Genomic DNA, 15,150 nt, shown 5'->3' with positions numbered 1-15,150 from the left:
TTTTTAAAAAGCCCTCCTAACTCTCAACTTCCTTTCAGTCTAACTTTTTGGTTTGAAGTCTCAAAACCATCTCTCAAGGCTGCTCTCCTGAATCTACCTCCCTTCTTTCTGTCGGTGCCATAAATAACAAGAGAGGACACATTCACGTCTTAACCTTCTACAGTCTGGTTTCCATCTTAGCCCTTCCACCAAGCTACACTCTCTCTCAGGTCACTGGTGCTCACAAACCAGTGCCCTTTTCTTGGCCCATCCCCTTCCACGTCTTGGCAATATTGGGTCTTGTTAACTGTATCCCTCTTAAAATGGTGGAGGTGGTGCATTGGGCTTCTCTGTACCCTCGGAGCCTAACACTGGACCCAGGACTCAAACTTTGAGGAAAGTGTGTACAGAATGAAAACTCCTCACACTCCTGAGACCCTGCACTTTGAGCCTCTTTACTTCATCTTTGACCTGCCCAGGCTCCTCCTGTGGCCTTTCTTGCCTTTCTGTGGTCTCACCTGGCCACTTAGCAGTGATGTGCAATGTCCCAGAAAACACCAGAGGCAGTTGTTATCTTCGCTGGGTAGATAAGAAGTTCCTTCAACTGTGGCGGAGTGATTCAGACACAACCTTTACTTTGTTCTTTCAGCCCAAATTTCCCATTTCTTTAACCTGAGAAAATTTTGTGTTCAGAAGCCACCAATCTCCATACTGTAAACCCCCTGTCTGTCTCAGAGTTCAGCCTCCGGCTGCATTTTCTCTGTGATGAGGTAGTGCTCCTGAAATTCAGTGAGGGTTGGTATGTGCTTTTCTGAGTATTTGGAAGAGAGCTTATCTGGAAAGTTTGTTGATAATAAGTGATGTGGAAGTGTGGTTTTTGTTTTTGTTTGGGTGATGATAGCTCTGAGAATTTTAAAACGTTTCTCAAATTATGTTTATCGTTAAAGCAAAAGAACAAAAGAGATGAGCATATGAAAACATCCCTGTCCTGTTTTGTGATGCTGAGACCGTTCTTCTTGTCCCCAGTTGCACTCTGGAAGTTAAGAGCGTTGAAAACAGATGACGTCATGAGTTCAGAGAGGCCACATTCTAAACCTGAGCTGTAGGCCTAGGTATAATCCTCCAGAAGTATGTTTGCTTTGCTGCCACCTAGTGAAGGCGAGTGTCTCAGGTAAAACTTGCGGGAGAAAGTCAGGCTGGGGCTCACTGGAGGCCTTGTGCCAGCTCTGCTAACCGTTAAGCTATTAGCTCACCAGAAGCTTTTAGCAGATGCCCAGGAGTATGCTGGTGTTTTGCAATAAACTCCCTCCTTACTGTTACTTAAGATTCGTAAGTCTGAAGCATTTCAGTTTGCATAAGAGAGCATACTTCTCTATTCACATTAGAGGACTCTTTCCTCCCCTTTTGGTGTAAAAAAAAAAAAAAAAAAATATCAAGCACCCTCTTTGTGTCGAGGTTTTTCTCAACACTCCTAAATGTGTTTCTACCTCGTTCTCTGTTGCTGTGATGTTGCCTTTTTAGGGTCCAGTTTCCGCCTTTGTTAGAAGGAACAGTGACCATGTATCAGTGTTCCGCCTCTGCCAAGAATGGTTGGAGGGAAAATTATCATTTAATGTCGCAGAATATTAGCTCTCAGCTTTCCCTTAAAATATCGTTGTCCCATTTGGTCTCCTGCACTTTCATCCACCTCTGTTCCCTTTGGGACAATTGTGCCCAAGTAGTCAGGTGACAGAAGTGCAGATGCCTCCCTCTAGCAGCCAAGTGACTTCTGGCTGTTGTTCTGGCTTTTTATCTTTATTAGCTCTGTCTGTCCACACAACCCAGCCTTCTGTAGGCTGGAAGCAAAGCTTTGAGTTTCCAGTTTATGATTAAGGAAAATAATGGTTCAAACACAGTCCTGCGTCTAAGGTAACTTGAAATACCCTGCTGTTAGCCGTTTGTTTTTTTTTTCCTCCACTTTTTCCCAGTACTTAAAAATGTGCCTTTTCGTTGACCATGTACCATGCCACAATAAGGCTTTGCTCTGAAATTGTGTATATTTGCCCCGGATTTTAAAATATATTCTACCCAGGAGCTAAAGATGACAAGGACGGGGTTTAATATTTGGCTAGTTTCAGGGGAATGTATAAAAAATGGGTAATACCTGTGGATTGCTTTGTAAATAGAGACCCATGATAACGTTGTGTTAGACAACGGTCACCTCACTTAGTAAGGACATGCTTGCTATCTTTCTCCTTCTTAAAGAACTTTTTCTCTTCACAGTTTTTCTTTCAGCCTTGGTTTATATAGATTTTGTGCTGCTGCTCATTATGATATTGGACTGTTTGCCGTAAGGGATTCGATCATTACCCATTAGGGACCACTTTTTAAAAATACTTCTATATTTATTTATTTTCTGCTGTGAGGTATACGTGCTCTTCTGGTAAATAAGTCTGAGGTAAGGTATTGATAAGAGACTGGAGGAGAGCATTACATTTATTATGTCCTTAATGAAGGAGCTCCAGAATCTCCTTAATAAATACTGGTGAACTCATGGCTGCATTTATCCATCTCTGGTTCTCCAAGGAATAATGGGAAGGGCCACAGCTACAGTAACTCTGCATAACCGTCATTGACTCTGACTCTATTGATTGTGATTAACCAAGATGTATGGAAAACAGTTTTAAGTGTGTAGTGCATGTATCTCGTAAGGTCCATTAAGAGGTTCATTAGTTTTCAATCGCTGCGTCTTAAGCTGCACTTGATGTCTGTAGTAGTGCTTTTCCGCGGAAAGACTGCACTGTGGGGTTGAGTTCATTTTGTTAATTGCATAATACAGCGCAGTCATGTTTCATAGAAAACAGTAAATACTCTTGATTTCATTGATTTGTATTCTTTGGTTATTACTAAATTAAGTACGGAGCATGTGAATAGTTCTTAAAGCCTCTGCATGGTAAGGGCAAAATGGTTCTTGAAATGTGGGTGCTGCATTTTTAGGGACCTCTGCCTAATTGCTTGATAGGCTTTAAACCAGTTCTGTCCTCTGAGTTTGTTAGTAAAATTAACTCACTGAACATTTACTAAGCACAGGTGAACACTGCACACCCCTCCCTTGCTCCCAGGCGGCAAGAGGTACAAGCCCCGGTGGTGACAGAACAACGCGGGAGACGCTAGGGTGAGGAGAGCAAGGCATCCACCCTAAGACCCTAGGGAAGGGCACTCGGTACAGGCTCAGTCAGGCCGGGTTCTCCTGGAAAGTGACTTCTCAGCTGAGTCTGGAAGGATGACGAGGAGCTGGCTAGGTAGAGTTTTGTATGGGGCAGGGATGCAAATAACTCGCTTACATGCTGTCACTCCTCAGCCCCAAACCAAGGGTGGGTGTTAATAATCCAGCCCAGCATTTATTTTTCTGGTAAGCTGCTGGAATACAGCTTCAGAATCCTTGTCAACACAGAGCTATAGGCAGCCACGATCAATGTACTGGATTTGACACGCAAACTATCTGCTAGTCCGGGCCTGAGGCCTCATAACGGGGCTCCTTTTGGCTCCTGTGAGTACGTGATCAGAATAGAATTGTGATTTCGTTTGGGGACGGTTGTATGAATGTGGCTCTGTAGAGGCTGAAGTTGTATCAGCCATTCTGTATGTCCTCCCACGTCACCTGTGAAGTACGTGTGGGACACACCATTGCATCTACCAGCCTCACACTCCTTGCCAGTGTATTGAGCCTTTTTTGTTGGCTCCTTGCCTTCTAGGTAGAGACAGTGGTAGAATTGATGGGTTAGGTTCACGGGCTGTGTCCTGCATGCCCGAGTCCCAATACTGAAAACGACAAATTCCTTATATTGCACTTAAATGGGGATGGTCCTTAAAAGCCGTATTTGTTTAAAGACACTGTCATCTGAGGAGGCAGCCTGGCTTGTTGGCTAAGCAGCAGTTTGAGGAAAGCCTAGGGACCTGTTTTGATCCCAGCTGTGCCACTAAAATGTTTTTTGGTGACCCTGGGTAAGTCACTTAACCTTACTTACAGCATTCTTAAAACAACCCCCGAGGTTGTCATGAAGAGCCTTGGGGGGAAAAAATGTTTTTAGCAAATAAGCTCAGGTTCCCCCCACAAGAAAGGTTAAAGGTGGGGGTTGTTTTGTTTTATTTTGTTTTTAGCTGTACGACATTTCTTCCTTTTTCTTCGGGTCTCTTAGTCCAAATGAGTAGTCTGTTTAGTGGAAACTTATTAGTTAATGGAAGCTCTTTGGTGGTAAATCATTGTAAATTGGCAATTGCTCTGGCATGCCGAGCTTGAGAGGCTCTAATTCCCATTCTTTCAACAACAAATCAGCTGTGGTCTCTGACCTATTTATTTGGAGGTAACCCTGCCAAGCGTAAAAAAGATTGGGAAAGCATACAGTTTCACTGGTCCGTACCCTGGACTGGGACATCCTCACTCATTTGGAAAAGGCTTCTTTCTCCTTTAGTTTTTCTTTAGTGCTCTTACATCAGCTAATATATTAGTTGCAGTTGTACTTTGCACAGACACTAATTAGAGAGCCATCAACATTGGGGTCCAAAGGCTTACCGACAATGCAACTGTCATAGTGGTGCCTTAATTGGTTGAGTGTAATTGTCATTAGGCAGCGATAAAGACATCTGGAGCTCTGGAGAAAAATCAGTTTTTTCTTCCTACCTCCCTTCAATATCTGTTCTTGCTTCTCCTGGCCAATGTTGTTAAGCACTTTTAGATCACATTTAGGGTTTGGTCCAGTTCCCTCTGCTCCAACCATCGTTTTACCCTCATGCAAATGTCTGTTTCTTTAGCACGAGTTCATTAGCACGGGGTCTGAGCTCCATTATTCTGGCTGCTCTCACTTGCGTTAGATTCTAGAGCCTGGCGCTGAGTCATCACGTGGTACCTGCTGAAACGGTATGGATTCTCTGTTCCCCCTCCAAAAGGAGACATGGAGTCTTATATTTTGTCTCCTGAGTCCTTTGCATTATACTCTTCTCCTGCTCTTTGGCCATGAAGAATGGAGTTAATTTAAATGGATATCTTTGAAAGTGTTCTTTACCAAAATGATTTAGCTTATCCTGTGCTTTTATAGATATTTTAATCAGTTTGGAAGTAAATGCAAGGAGTTTAACACCTCTCGATGTGTGTGTTCGGAGTGTTTCACTGATCATCAGCAGTGGAAGGTGGGCAGTAGAAGTAAAAGGCGCCACTCAGACCAGTCAGGTTGTTACTTGTGGACACCCCCTTCCAGTCATTGGTATGTTATTAGCTATGTGTAAGGCGCTGTGATGGAGATACAGCATTGAGATATGGCCTTCTCGGGGACTTGGCGATCAAGTGGAGATGTGGAATGTAACGAATGCCATTTCTTCAGATGCAGTGGTAGTTGAGCCAGAGAAGTCGTCTTGGAGGAAGAGGGTCTGTGCTAAACACTGAGCGGTTAGTAGGCTTGGGCTAGGTCAGTGGTTCTCAGTCTTGCCTAAACATTGGAAACACTGATGCCTGGTTCCACTCCCAGAGTCAGATTTCAGTGGCCTGGGTGTGCTTTGGGCATCAGGAGTTTGGAAAGCATCCCAGTTGATTCCCATGTGCAGCCAATGTTGGGATCCACTGGGCTGGGTTGTCAGGAGGGAAAGTACTCCAGAACGGTGGATAACGTGAGCAAAGATGGAGAAGCAAGAGTATATGGAAGCCAGGAATGACAGACTTGTCCAGAGACAGGTTCATGCTAAGGAAGAACAGAAAATGAGACTGGGGAGAGGGGGGCGGAAGCTAGTTTGTGGAGGGATCTCTGTGCTAGACCTAGTAATTAAAATGTCATCAATAAGATGTTAAGGCTTGAGTAGCGGGGGGTTTTTTTTTTTTTTTAAAGATTTTATTTATTTATTTGAGCTAGGGGGCTTTCTAAGTGTTCAGTGCTGTTCTAGTCTGACTCAGAACTTCTAGTTGTTGGGCTCATAGCTGTGAGCAAGACCCAACCCCTGACCTTAGAAGCTTATAGGTTCTTGGCCAGCTGAACACACACACACACACACACACACACACTTGCTGTGAGGAAAGTCTAGGCTGCTGTCATGTAGGCTAGATCGCAGGGGGACGTGGTCCAGTGTGAAGGGGAAGGGAGGAAGGAAGAATGATTATTCGTGTCATCAGCTACTTTTGAGGGCTTGCCTTGTGCAGGGCTGATGGTGGGGGGGGGGGGGCCTTGGGACCAGGGGGCCCTGAGGGGCTGGGGGGTTTGGACTGGGCAGCATCCGTGGGGAAGGGAACAGAGAGGACGTGGCCACTGGAACAGGGGGGGCAGTAGGGGGGGGGGGGGGGGCGGCAGGGGGGAGGTGAAGGGATGCGGAGAAGCTGCTCAGTTTTGCACCAGGGACTAGAACTGATGCGGTCACTGAGGAAAGGAGGGAAGTCAGCAGTGGGCTAGTGTGTGGTGAACTGAAGCCTTTGGAGGAGAAGCTGGGTTTAATCTCGACACGTGGCATCTCAGGGTGAGGACAACTTTTTGTGCCGGAAAAGCCCTGTGAGGCCCTGGTGGGCGTTAATAGAGCACTCTTCATGTGGGAGCCTGCCCGTGATGAGAGCGAGTGGCAGCTTGGATCTCACCGCTCCCTGCTGTGTGGGGTCCGGCAGTTCATCAGGTTCTGGTTTTGTGGTTTTGCCTCGGAACTCTGTAAAGGGGCTTTGGGGCTGGAGCTTAGGCTCCTGAAATGCTCTCCTCTGTACCCCTCTGCTGGCCATGAGGCCCCGATGGGGTGCACAAAGGGCCTTGCGAGAGCATGTGCGGCTGCTGTGCCAGTCATCAAAGGAAAGGAAATACGTTTCCAAGTCCCAGAGTCCTCAGACCCCTACACTTGCTTTCTGTGTCTTCCTTTCACTCCTTGTCTCTGTATTTCTGATGGTGTCACCATCCCTCTCACCTTTTTTTTTTTTTTTTTTTGAAATGGCTCCTTCCTTTCACATAGAATTTAAGAATCTAATCATGCACAGTCTAGACATTCAAACATGTTTTCTCTGTTCAGTGTGTCTGTAGCTAAGCAAGTGGCCTTACTCCAGGGAACGTCTGAGTTGTTTTCTAGGGTGTCAAGGTGAGCCTGGTAGATTTGGTGGAGTCTGTGTTCTTGTATAGGGTTCCTCATTAAGAAGGGTGATCTGGAATGCTGCCCGGAGGACCTGGGAACCAGTGGCCGTGCTTTGGCCACGGTGATATCAATATCCACCCTTGCTTGTGCATCGCCAGGCTTAACAACGCTCGTGGAGTGAGCGTTCCTGTTTATTGGGGGATCAGTGGTCATGCAGAGTTCCTTCGGTCCAATTTTAGAAAGCACGTCTCTCTTACTGGCTCTTTATACCACACGCGCACTCCCCAGGCATTGTCTTGCAAGGGGAGAGCCGAATTCTCCAAGCGAGGGAATTTGTGTGACAAAATCACCTTTGAATCACATATTTACTGTGAATAATTTGAGGGAATTACTGCTACATTCAGTAAGTGAAACACTCCTTTATCAGAATGTTCTTAGTTTCTTTTTTTTAGATATATATATATTTTAAAATTTTATTTATTCGAGAGCGTGCGCATAAGCAAGGGGAGGGGCAGAGGGAGAAGCAGGCTCCCTGCTGAGCAGGGAACCCAGGGTGGGGCTCAATCCCAGGTTCAGGACCTGAGCCAAAGGCAGATGCTTAACTGAGCCACCCAGGGTTCCCTCTTAATTTCTTTATTAAGGAATCTCACGTGAGAAATCAATCTCTAACTACTTCATAGATGTATCATGTGATAGATTTCAGTAGTTGAATACATTTCAGAGATTATCTTGAGTCTTTATAGTTTTAACGTGGGATCCAAGAAACCCTGAAGGAACTATGGCTAGGGCCTCAAGAAGACTGTGAACCTGCTTAAAATTGTGTGCCTGTCTTTGTGTTTGTGGGGTATATCATTAGACTCTTAAAGCATTTGTAACACCCCTCCCCATGGTTAGTTGATTTACATGTTGAACCAAACTCTCTGTAGCAGATGTAAGGAACTTAACATAAATACCTCGATGGCAGGCAGCACACCACCTCGTCATCTGGTCATTCCATTATCCTGGTGTCTGAGGGGCCTCATGTCTGAGCAGGTTCTGGCCCTGCCTTGGCTTTGATGGAGAGAGTCATTTGTTGGAGTGGCAGTAGTAATAGGAGAGAGTGAGTGCGCCTATAATCTAAGTGGGCAAAACCGGGGAGTGTCATGCATTTCGGCAAGAGCTTTTCATGAGAAGGCAGCATTGTCTGGCTGCTAAAGGCAAGACTTGTTTCAGCAAATCAATTAGTCTTTAGGGACTTTAATCAGTCAAATCTGATGCATGGATGAGGTATTAGAAAGCTCGTGCCTGTAAGACCATTAGTCCTTAGCATTTCTCTCGGTTTGTCTTTAGTGTATGTGTGTAAATACGGTGGCTTCTACAGATTTCTGCTAGTGATCCCTTTGCTGGGAGAACGCAAGGTAGTAGATTGGTTATGCTAGCATAAGGGAGATCTTGATATCCCGGGTTGTAGTACAGCGTTCTCATTTGAATTGTCACCATTGTGCCCTGTGAGAGCATGAACCATGTTCCCAGCCTTCTGTCATCTCGGTGACATTTTCTCCTTTTGGAATTACTCATCTAAACAGCATTACAGGAGTGGTTCCCCACTGATCAAGTCTTATTTCTCTGTTGTTTTAAGGCTCTCCCTGTTTTCTCTACCATGGCCCTGCTCTCCAGTCCCCATTTGGAACCAAGTGTGCCCTTCTTTTCCAGATATACATCAGGGGACGTGAGGGTGTGGGACACCCGCACCTGGGACTACACAGCCCCTTTCCTGGAATCAGAGTATGAGGAGGACGAGCCTGGAATGCAGCCATATGTCTCCTTTGTGAGGATAAACAGCTCGCTGGCGGTAGCCGCTTATGAGGATGGTAAGTAACTGCAACCCTCCTCCCTATTAAGGAAAAAAAAAAAAGCTGTACAAAAATTAAGCAGCTGTGGCCGGCTCCCCCCTGTAATCCCTCCATACATACACGTGGGCACACACACACAGTCACACACATAGCCTCACTCTTGCCTTTATGTGGAGAAGTTGGCCAATAACCCCTCCATGCATTAGTAGGTGATGGAGCACAGAACCCAGTAAGACTGGGGTTTAATTCCTACTGGAACTGGTGGGCTGCGTTTCAGTGCCAGACACGAGGCTGGCCAAGCCATCTTAAGCAAATAGCTTGTTTGGTATAAAATATTAAATATACTTGGCCTACTTTTCCTTTAGTCTCTGCTCAGTCCAAAGGGAACAGGGAAAAGGGGGGATAGATAATCTGTTGACAAGTATGGAAATAGAAAAATAAAAGTCAGTGCCTACCTTTTCCTGGCACTTACATACCATACAAGATAATCTATGGTGCTGTGTTGTCTCTCTGGGATTGATAGAATTCTTGTTGTGTATGAGCAACTGTGGACTTACAGAACTAGGTGAGAAAAGTCTAAACTTACATTTACCTAAGTCGTGAAACACCTGTCAGTTTGTAGCTAATAGGAATCATAATTTTGATGGCCATGATATCCTAGGCTCCTAAGTTCCATTACGTTGTGACGTTGGAATCCCCAAAAGCTTTGTTTCCCCACTTGCCTGAGTCGGACCACGAAATATTTTGGAATGTTAGTCTTCATGTCATGGCACTGTTGCAAATCTTTGGAGTCAGTGGAACAACCACAGAATCCATGGTTGGCTCAAAGGGACAAAACTGTAGTAAAGTAGCTAATGGGCAATTTTGTATCTATGTGTCACTTAAAAAGTAGAGCTGAAGTCTTGAAAATATTTTCAGTGTATTACTTTAACAACATGAACTCTGTTCTTTCAGTTTGACATTAGTAGACCTCCTTGGTAGATTTTCTTTTCAGCCTCTAGAAATTCAGCTAAGCTCTTTCTGTGGTATATAGTATTTCCTGTATGTTTGTTGAGCTCCGGGGTAGATGACATAAGATCGGCTTGAATGTGTTTGCTACTTTGCAAACAGCCAATGAGTTTCTCTAAAAAATGAGTATGCAAAGGTTGTAGTACAATTAGAATCCTACACCCTCTGCTAGCCTCCCGGCCACACACATACCTGTGCACACACACCTTCTTCTTCAGAGGCGAACCTGGGGCCCAGAGAGACCAGCTAGGTGGTTTGCTTGAGGCTGAGTTGTGAGTCCAGTAGTGAATCCAGAAGTGTGACTGTGTGTCCCAGGCCACACCGGGGTCGGAGTGCACGCTTTATGTGCTACTAAACACAGATGCCTGCAGAGATGTGCCCCTGATTGATTGACAACCCCATGCCTCCTATCTTGGAAGCTTGAAGACCCAGCTTGAGGAGATGGGCTCGTGTACTGCCGGTTTCCCATCATTGGTCAGAAGTGTTTGTTCCCCTCCTCCCTCTTGCACAGAAACATCGGGAAACCATGTAGATGGGAGAGAGAAACTACCTTCTTTGGCAAATACTTGGTAAATAATGGCCAAAATGTATTTTTAAAACTTGATTTAAAAAAATATAGTTAACATTCAAACAGAGCAAAAAAAAAAAGTATAAAATATAAAAGAAAACATATCCAAAAGGAAGCTGAAGTGCTTCTCCCTTGCCCCCTGCCTCTGTCCCTCCCCTTGGATGTCTTAGACATGGGTCCTACACTGTGTACTTCTCTGCACCTTGCCCTTGTTTTGTCTTTTTTTTTTTTTTTAAAGATTTTATTTATTTGAGACAGAGAGAATGAGAGAGATGCACATGAGAGGGGGGAGGGTCAGAGGGAGAAGCAGACTCCCCGCTGAGCAGGGAGCCCGATGCGCGGGACTCGATCCAGGGACTCCAGGATCATGACCTGAGCCGAAGGCAGTCGCTCAACCAACTGAGCCACCCAGGCGCCCCGCCCTTGTTTTGTCTTTAACACAATGACACATCTTGGTATCTTTCCATATTAGCACTTATAGGTAAACCTTATTGTTTTTGAGCCTCAGTACTATGGCACGATGTGGTTGTACTTATAATTTATTAGAGCCCTTAATGACGCACACTTGGATGGCTTATTTTTGTTATTAAAAACAGTTCCTCAGATACCATGATGGACTTGTGCAACTATAGCTATGGGGTAGATTACTAGTAATTACTGGGTTGGAGGCTACACACACTTTGTTTTGATAAATATTACCAAATTGCCCTCCACGAAGGTTCTACCAGTGAATGGTCGCACCACCATGTGTATGAGAGTGGTGGCTTCCTCATACTGGTCTGATAGGTGGAAATGGCATTTCACTGTTGTCTTTGTTTGCCTTTCTTTATATGGATAGGTGAACACCTTTTCATATTTTTTTTCTATTTCTCTGCAAATTGCTTGTTCCTGTCTGTTCTCATTTTTCTCTGAGTTATCTTTTCTGATTGGAAAGGGAAATAGCCCTTGCCATACCTATTTTAAATGTTTTTTTCAGTTGGTCAGTTATTCTTCAGTGGACTTTGTTTATGGTTTGTTTTTCTAGATGGTAGTTGTAGGTGTGTATAATTTTAACTTTTTAATCCATAATTGAGTGGGTTTTATTTTGTAATTTAATGTTTTTGACTAAGTACTACATTTTTAGGGATGTAAGATCAAACTAATAGAAACTGTTACACATTGAGAAATCTTGCTTTTTTTTTTTATTAAAGATTTTATTTATTTGACAAAGAGCACAAGCAGGGGGAGAGGCAGAGGGAGAAACAGACTCCCTGCTGAGCAGGGAGCCCTATGCGGGACTTGATCCCAGGACCCTGGGATCATGACCTGAGCCAAAGGCAGATGCTTAACTGACTGAGCCATCCAGGTGCCCCGAGAAGTCTTGCTTTTACCCATCTTTGTCCACTCCATTCTAAAGCAACCATATATTTTAGTTTTCTGTCTATCCTTCCAGTATTATTTCTTTTCTTTTTTTTAAGATTTTATTTATTTTACTTTTGAGAGTGAGAGAGAAGGAGCAGGGGGAGGGGCAAAGGGAGAGGGAGAAGCAGACTCCCCACCGAGTAGGGAGCCAGACATGGGGCTCGATCATGGGACTCCAGGATCATGACCTGAGCCAAAGGCAGATGCTTAACCGACTGAGCCACCCAGGCACCCCTATCCTTCCAGTATTTCTGTGTTATAAATATGAATATTCGTATTCTTCCCCTCTTTTTCTTAAATGAAAAATAGCATATTACTTTATATTATTCCACACGTTGTCTTTTTTCACTTAATGATCTGTCTTGAAAGCTTGTCCATGTCCGTATATAGAAAAACAGCCTCCTTCTCCCCCCCCCCCCCGCATACCTGCATAGTATTCCATGTGTACAAGGACTGTGGTTCATTTACACAGCCCCTTACTGAGGAATAGTTGCATTGTTTCAGACCTTCTGCTATCACAATGTAGCAAAAAAACCTTACCTATGAGACATTTCATGTGAGTATAGGAATGGTAGTTTCCTATAAAATTTATGAATCCAAGGATAAATGCAGATGGGGTTATACGATTTTGCACTCTCACCAGCAAGGTGTAGGTATGCCCATTTCCTCACAGATTTGCCAGCAGAGTGTGTTTCAGACTTCTAGGTACTTGTCAATTTGATAGATTAGAAATGGTATCCAAATGTAGTTTCAATTTACATTTCTCTTAGCCTAAGAATTGTTTTCATATTTGTACCTGCTACTTGTACTTCTTTCTTCTAATAAGCTATGGCTTATTTTTCACACTTGAATCTTGACCAATATAGAATTTATCCTGCGACAGTATAAAATATGAATCTGAGAACATTTTTTCCAGCATCTCTTATTAGAAAGCCCATCACTCCCTACCTCACTGGTTCAAGGTGCTGCCTTTATAAGTTTTTAGATGTGAGATTCTCTTAGTACGCAGGTCTGTTTCTGGATGTTATGCTTTGTCTAGTTGCTTACGTTTATACTATCATGTTGGTGTTGTCTTTCTGGGTTCCACGGCATGCTTAGGGGGATCTCCTCTACTCCAAGATAAGGTTAAACCTATAGTACTTACATCGTTTATGTTGAAATCTTTGGTCCCAAATTCATTTGGGGATTAGGATTGTGTGTTTGGTGAGAACTCTTGCATTTTTACTTCTCTTCTCAATCTGAGCTTGTTTTACCAGTCTGATTGGGGCTTTACTATTTCTGGGATACACGACAGCTTTTCATTTTTTTCCTAGACCTCAGGTGGCATTGTCTTTGGTCTCACTTCATTTTAACAGATTGATGCTGTGATATTTATACCAACATGTCTATGAGTAGCTACTTCTGAGGCAAAGACAGATTGAAAACCTCAAACACACAGTTTTATATTGTTCCTTTTCAGGAGCAGCAAACGGGCACTTTTTAGGCAAAACATGGCAAAAAGGAAAGGGACCTTGTGGGGTCTGCTGTATAAAATTCACGAGTATGCCGGACAGGAGAGAAGAAGATGATAAAATGAACTTCAGCTCCCTGGCTGTGCCGAAGGGAAGCTCTGTAGTCACTGAGGCCCTGTTGGTGGCCTACACACGTATTCTCCACAGGAGGAGTCCGATCTGGAGTGGGGGATGGAAGCCGCTTTGGGAGAAAGTCAGTCGTCCCCACATCCTTTTTAGCTCCTCGCCCTGTAGGAACACTGTACACCCACTTGGGGTGTTGAGATTTGGCAAGGTGATCCACAGTTGTGATTTTTTGAATTCCAACCCACTGGCCTCATATTTCTTCTGCCTTGTTTCCAATTGTCAGCACTGGCCGTCCTCCAGTTTGATTTGACCACTAATTGTGTTGCATGTTACCGTACCGAAATGAATCAAATCAAAATGCTTTTCCTGGAGCATTAGATAAAGCAGGCGAAGGTTCTGAGTAATGAGCAGATGCTGCTAATGCAGGGACAGTGGAGACCTTGCCAGGACTCCATCTGCTCCATGCTTGCCTGCCTCTGGCCCCGAGCCACAGCATTAGGGAAGGCGCTGTACTCGAAACCCGCTCCCCGTTCACAGAGTTTGCCTTGAAAACTCACTGTTTGGTGAGAAATGAGATTACACACTTCTTAGGTGCAAAGAAGTTCTCGTTTGTCCTCCCAAGTGGAGAGGAGAGACCAGACCCAGTGCATATTAGCATGTGGAAGCCGAGATGGGGTAGCCAACAGTCCTCTCTGTGCTGCCATCAAGCAAGGCAAAGTGGCTTATCCACTTCTGCAGCACTCCCCGAGCAATTGTCTGAACACACACAGGCTCTATTGTCTGGGGCTGGGCCCGTCCTGGGCCCGAGTGATGGCGATTCCTCGTTTACTGGCCGGGTAACAATGGATGGGAGTGGGTCTCTCCAGGCTTCTTTTTAGCAGAGAACAGTAGGACCATGTTTTAGTTAGCTATGATGAAGAGTAGGTGCTTTTAAAACTTTATAGTTTTGTTTAAGAAAAAAAATCAGTTCTTTGATAGTTTTGCTTATGTCTTTTCTTTGTATAATGGTGACATTGGAATGTAATGATAAAACCTTTGAATGTAATACTTATACAATAAACAATATTCCTCACCCCCCAATCAAGATAGAAGTTTTAGAAGTGGAGCATTAACATGCTAAAGCATTGCTTGGGAGATGGCTAAGACAACTGAGTGTGGGTTGTGGATATGGTTGATTGGCCAAGGCCTGCCTTTTCTGGTCATTGTTCTCTTAAAAGTTTCAACAACCAGTTTTTGCTTGAAACCTTTGCCTGCCCTTAAGTCTAGGGGACTTACTCAGGTATTTGACAAAACAAAATGAAACAACTTTCTGATAACACCAAAATACCAGGTAGAGTCCTTGCAAAAGATAGGATACCTTTATAAACATGAATGACGAACAGTAGGAATGCTCACGTTTTAAAGGTGCTCAGAGTGGAATTAAACACTGAAATGCAGAGTTCTGAACAGAGATGGGTCTTTTGTTATTGAAGGATTTGAGGAATTGAACTTTAAAGTTGACTGCTATTTGGCATGGTCTAGAGCGCTAGACTGTGTTTCATAGACACACCATGGGGACTATGCTTACGTGATGGAAGTTTTTAAATAAAAACTTTTTAAAGTGTTTCCATTTTTCAGTGAGAAGAGTTCAAAATTATATTTCACACTTGCTTCTGTATGCGTTGGACTGAAGATGCATTGTAACTAAGTATTAGGACAGTGTTCCTCAAATAGGAGTCTA

General features: G+C 44.1%; 1 protein-coding gene across 2 annotated transcripts in view; it reads left to right on the top strand.

The window, feature by feature from the left end:
* The window catches only part of FBXW8 (F-box and WD repeat domain containing 8), a 119,146-nt gene that overhangs the window by 42,091 nt on the left and 61,905 nt on the right, over nt 1–15,150 (top strand). For both annotated transcript variants that reach the window (XM_044920889.1, XM_021698518.2), the window contains exon 5: nt 8,737–8,894. In XM_044920889.1, the coding sequence (XP_044776824.1) occupies nt 8,737–8,894 (158 nt within the window). The remainder of the gene's footprint in view (nt 1–8,736; nt 8,895–15,150) is intronic.

This window comes from Neomonachus schauinslandi, chromosome 14 (assembly GCF_002201575.2).
Source record: "Neomonachus schauinslandi chromosome 14, ASM220157v2, whole genome shotgun sequence".
In the NCBI taxonomy this organism is placed as follows: Eukaryota; Metazoa; Chordata; class Mammalia; order Carnivora; family Phocidae; genus Neomonachus; species Neomonachus schauinslandi.
Note: the sequence above shows the minus strand (reverse complement) of the source record. Positions and strands in the feature narration are given on the sequence as shown.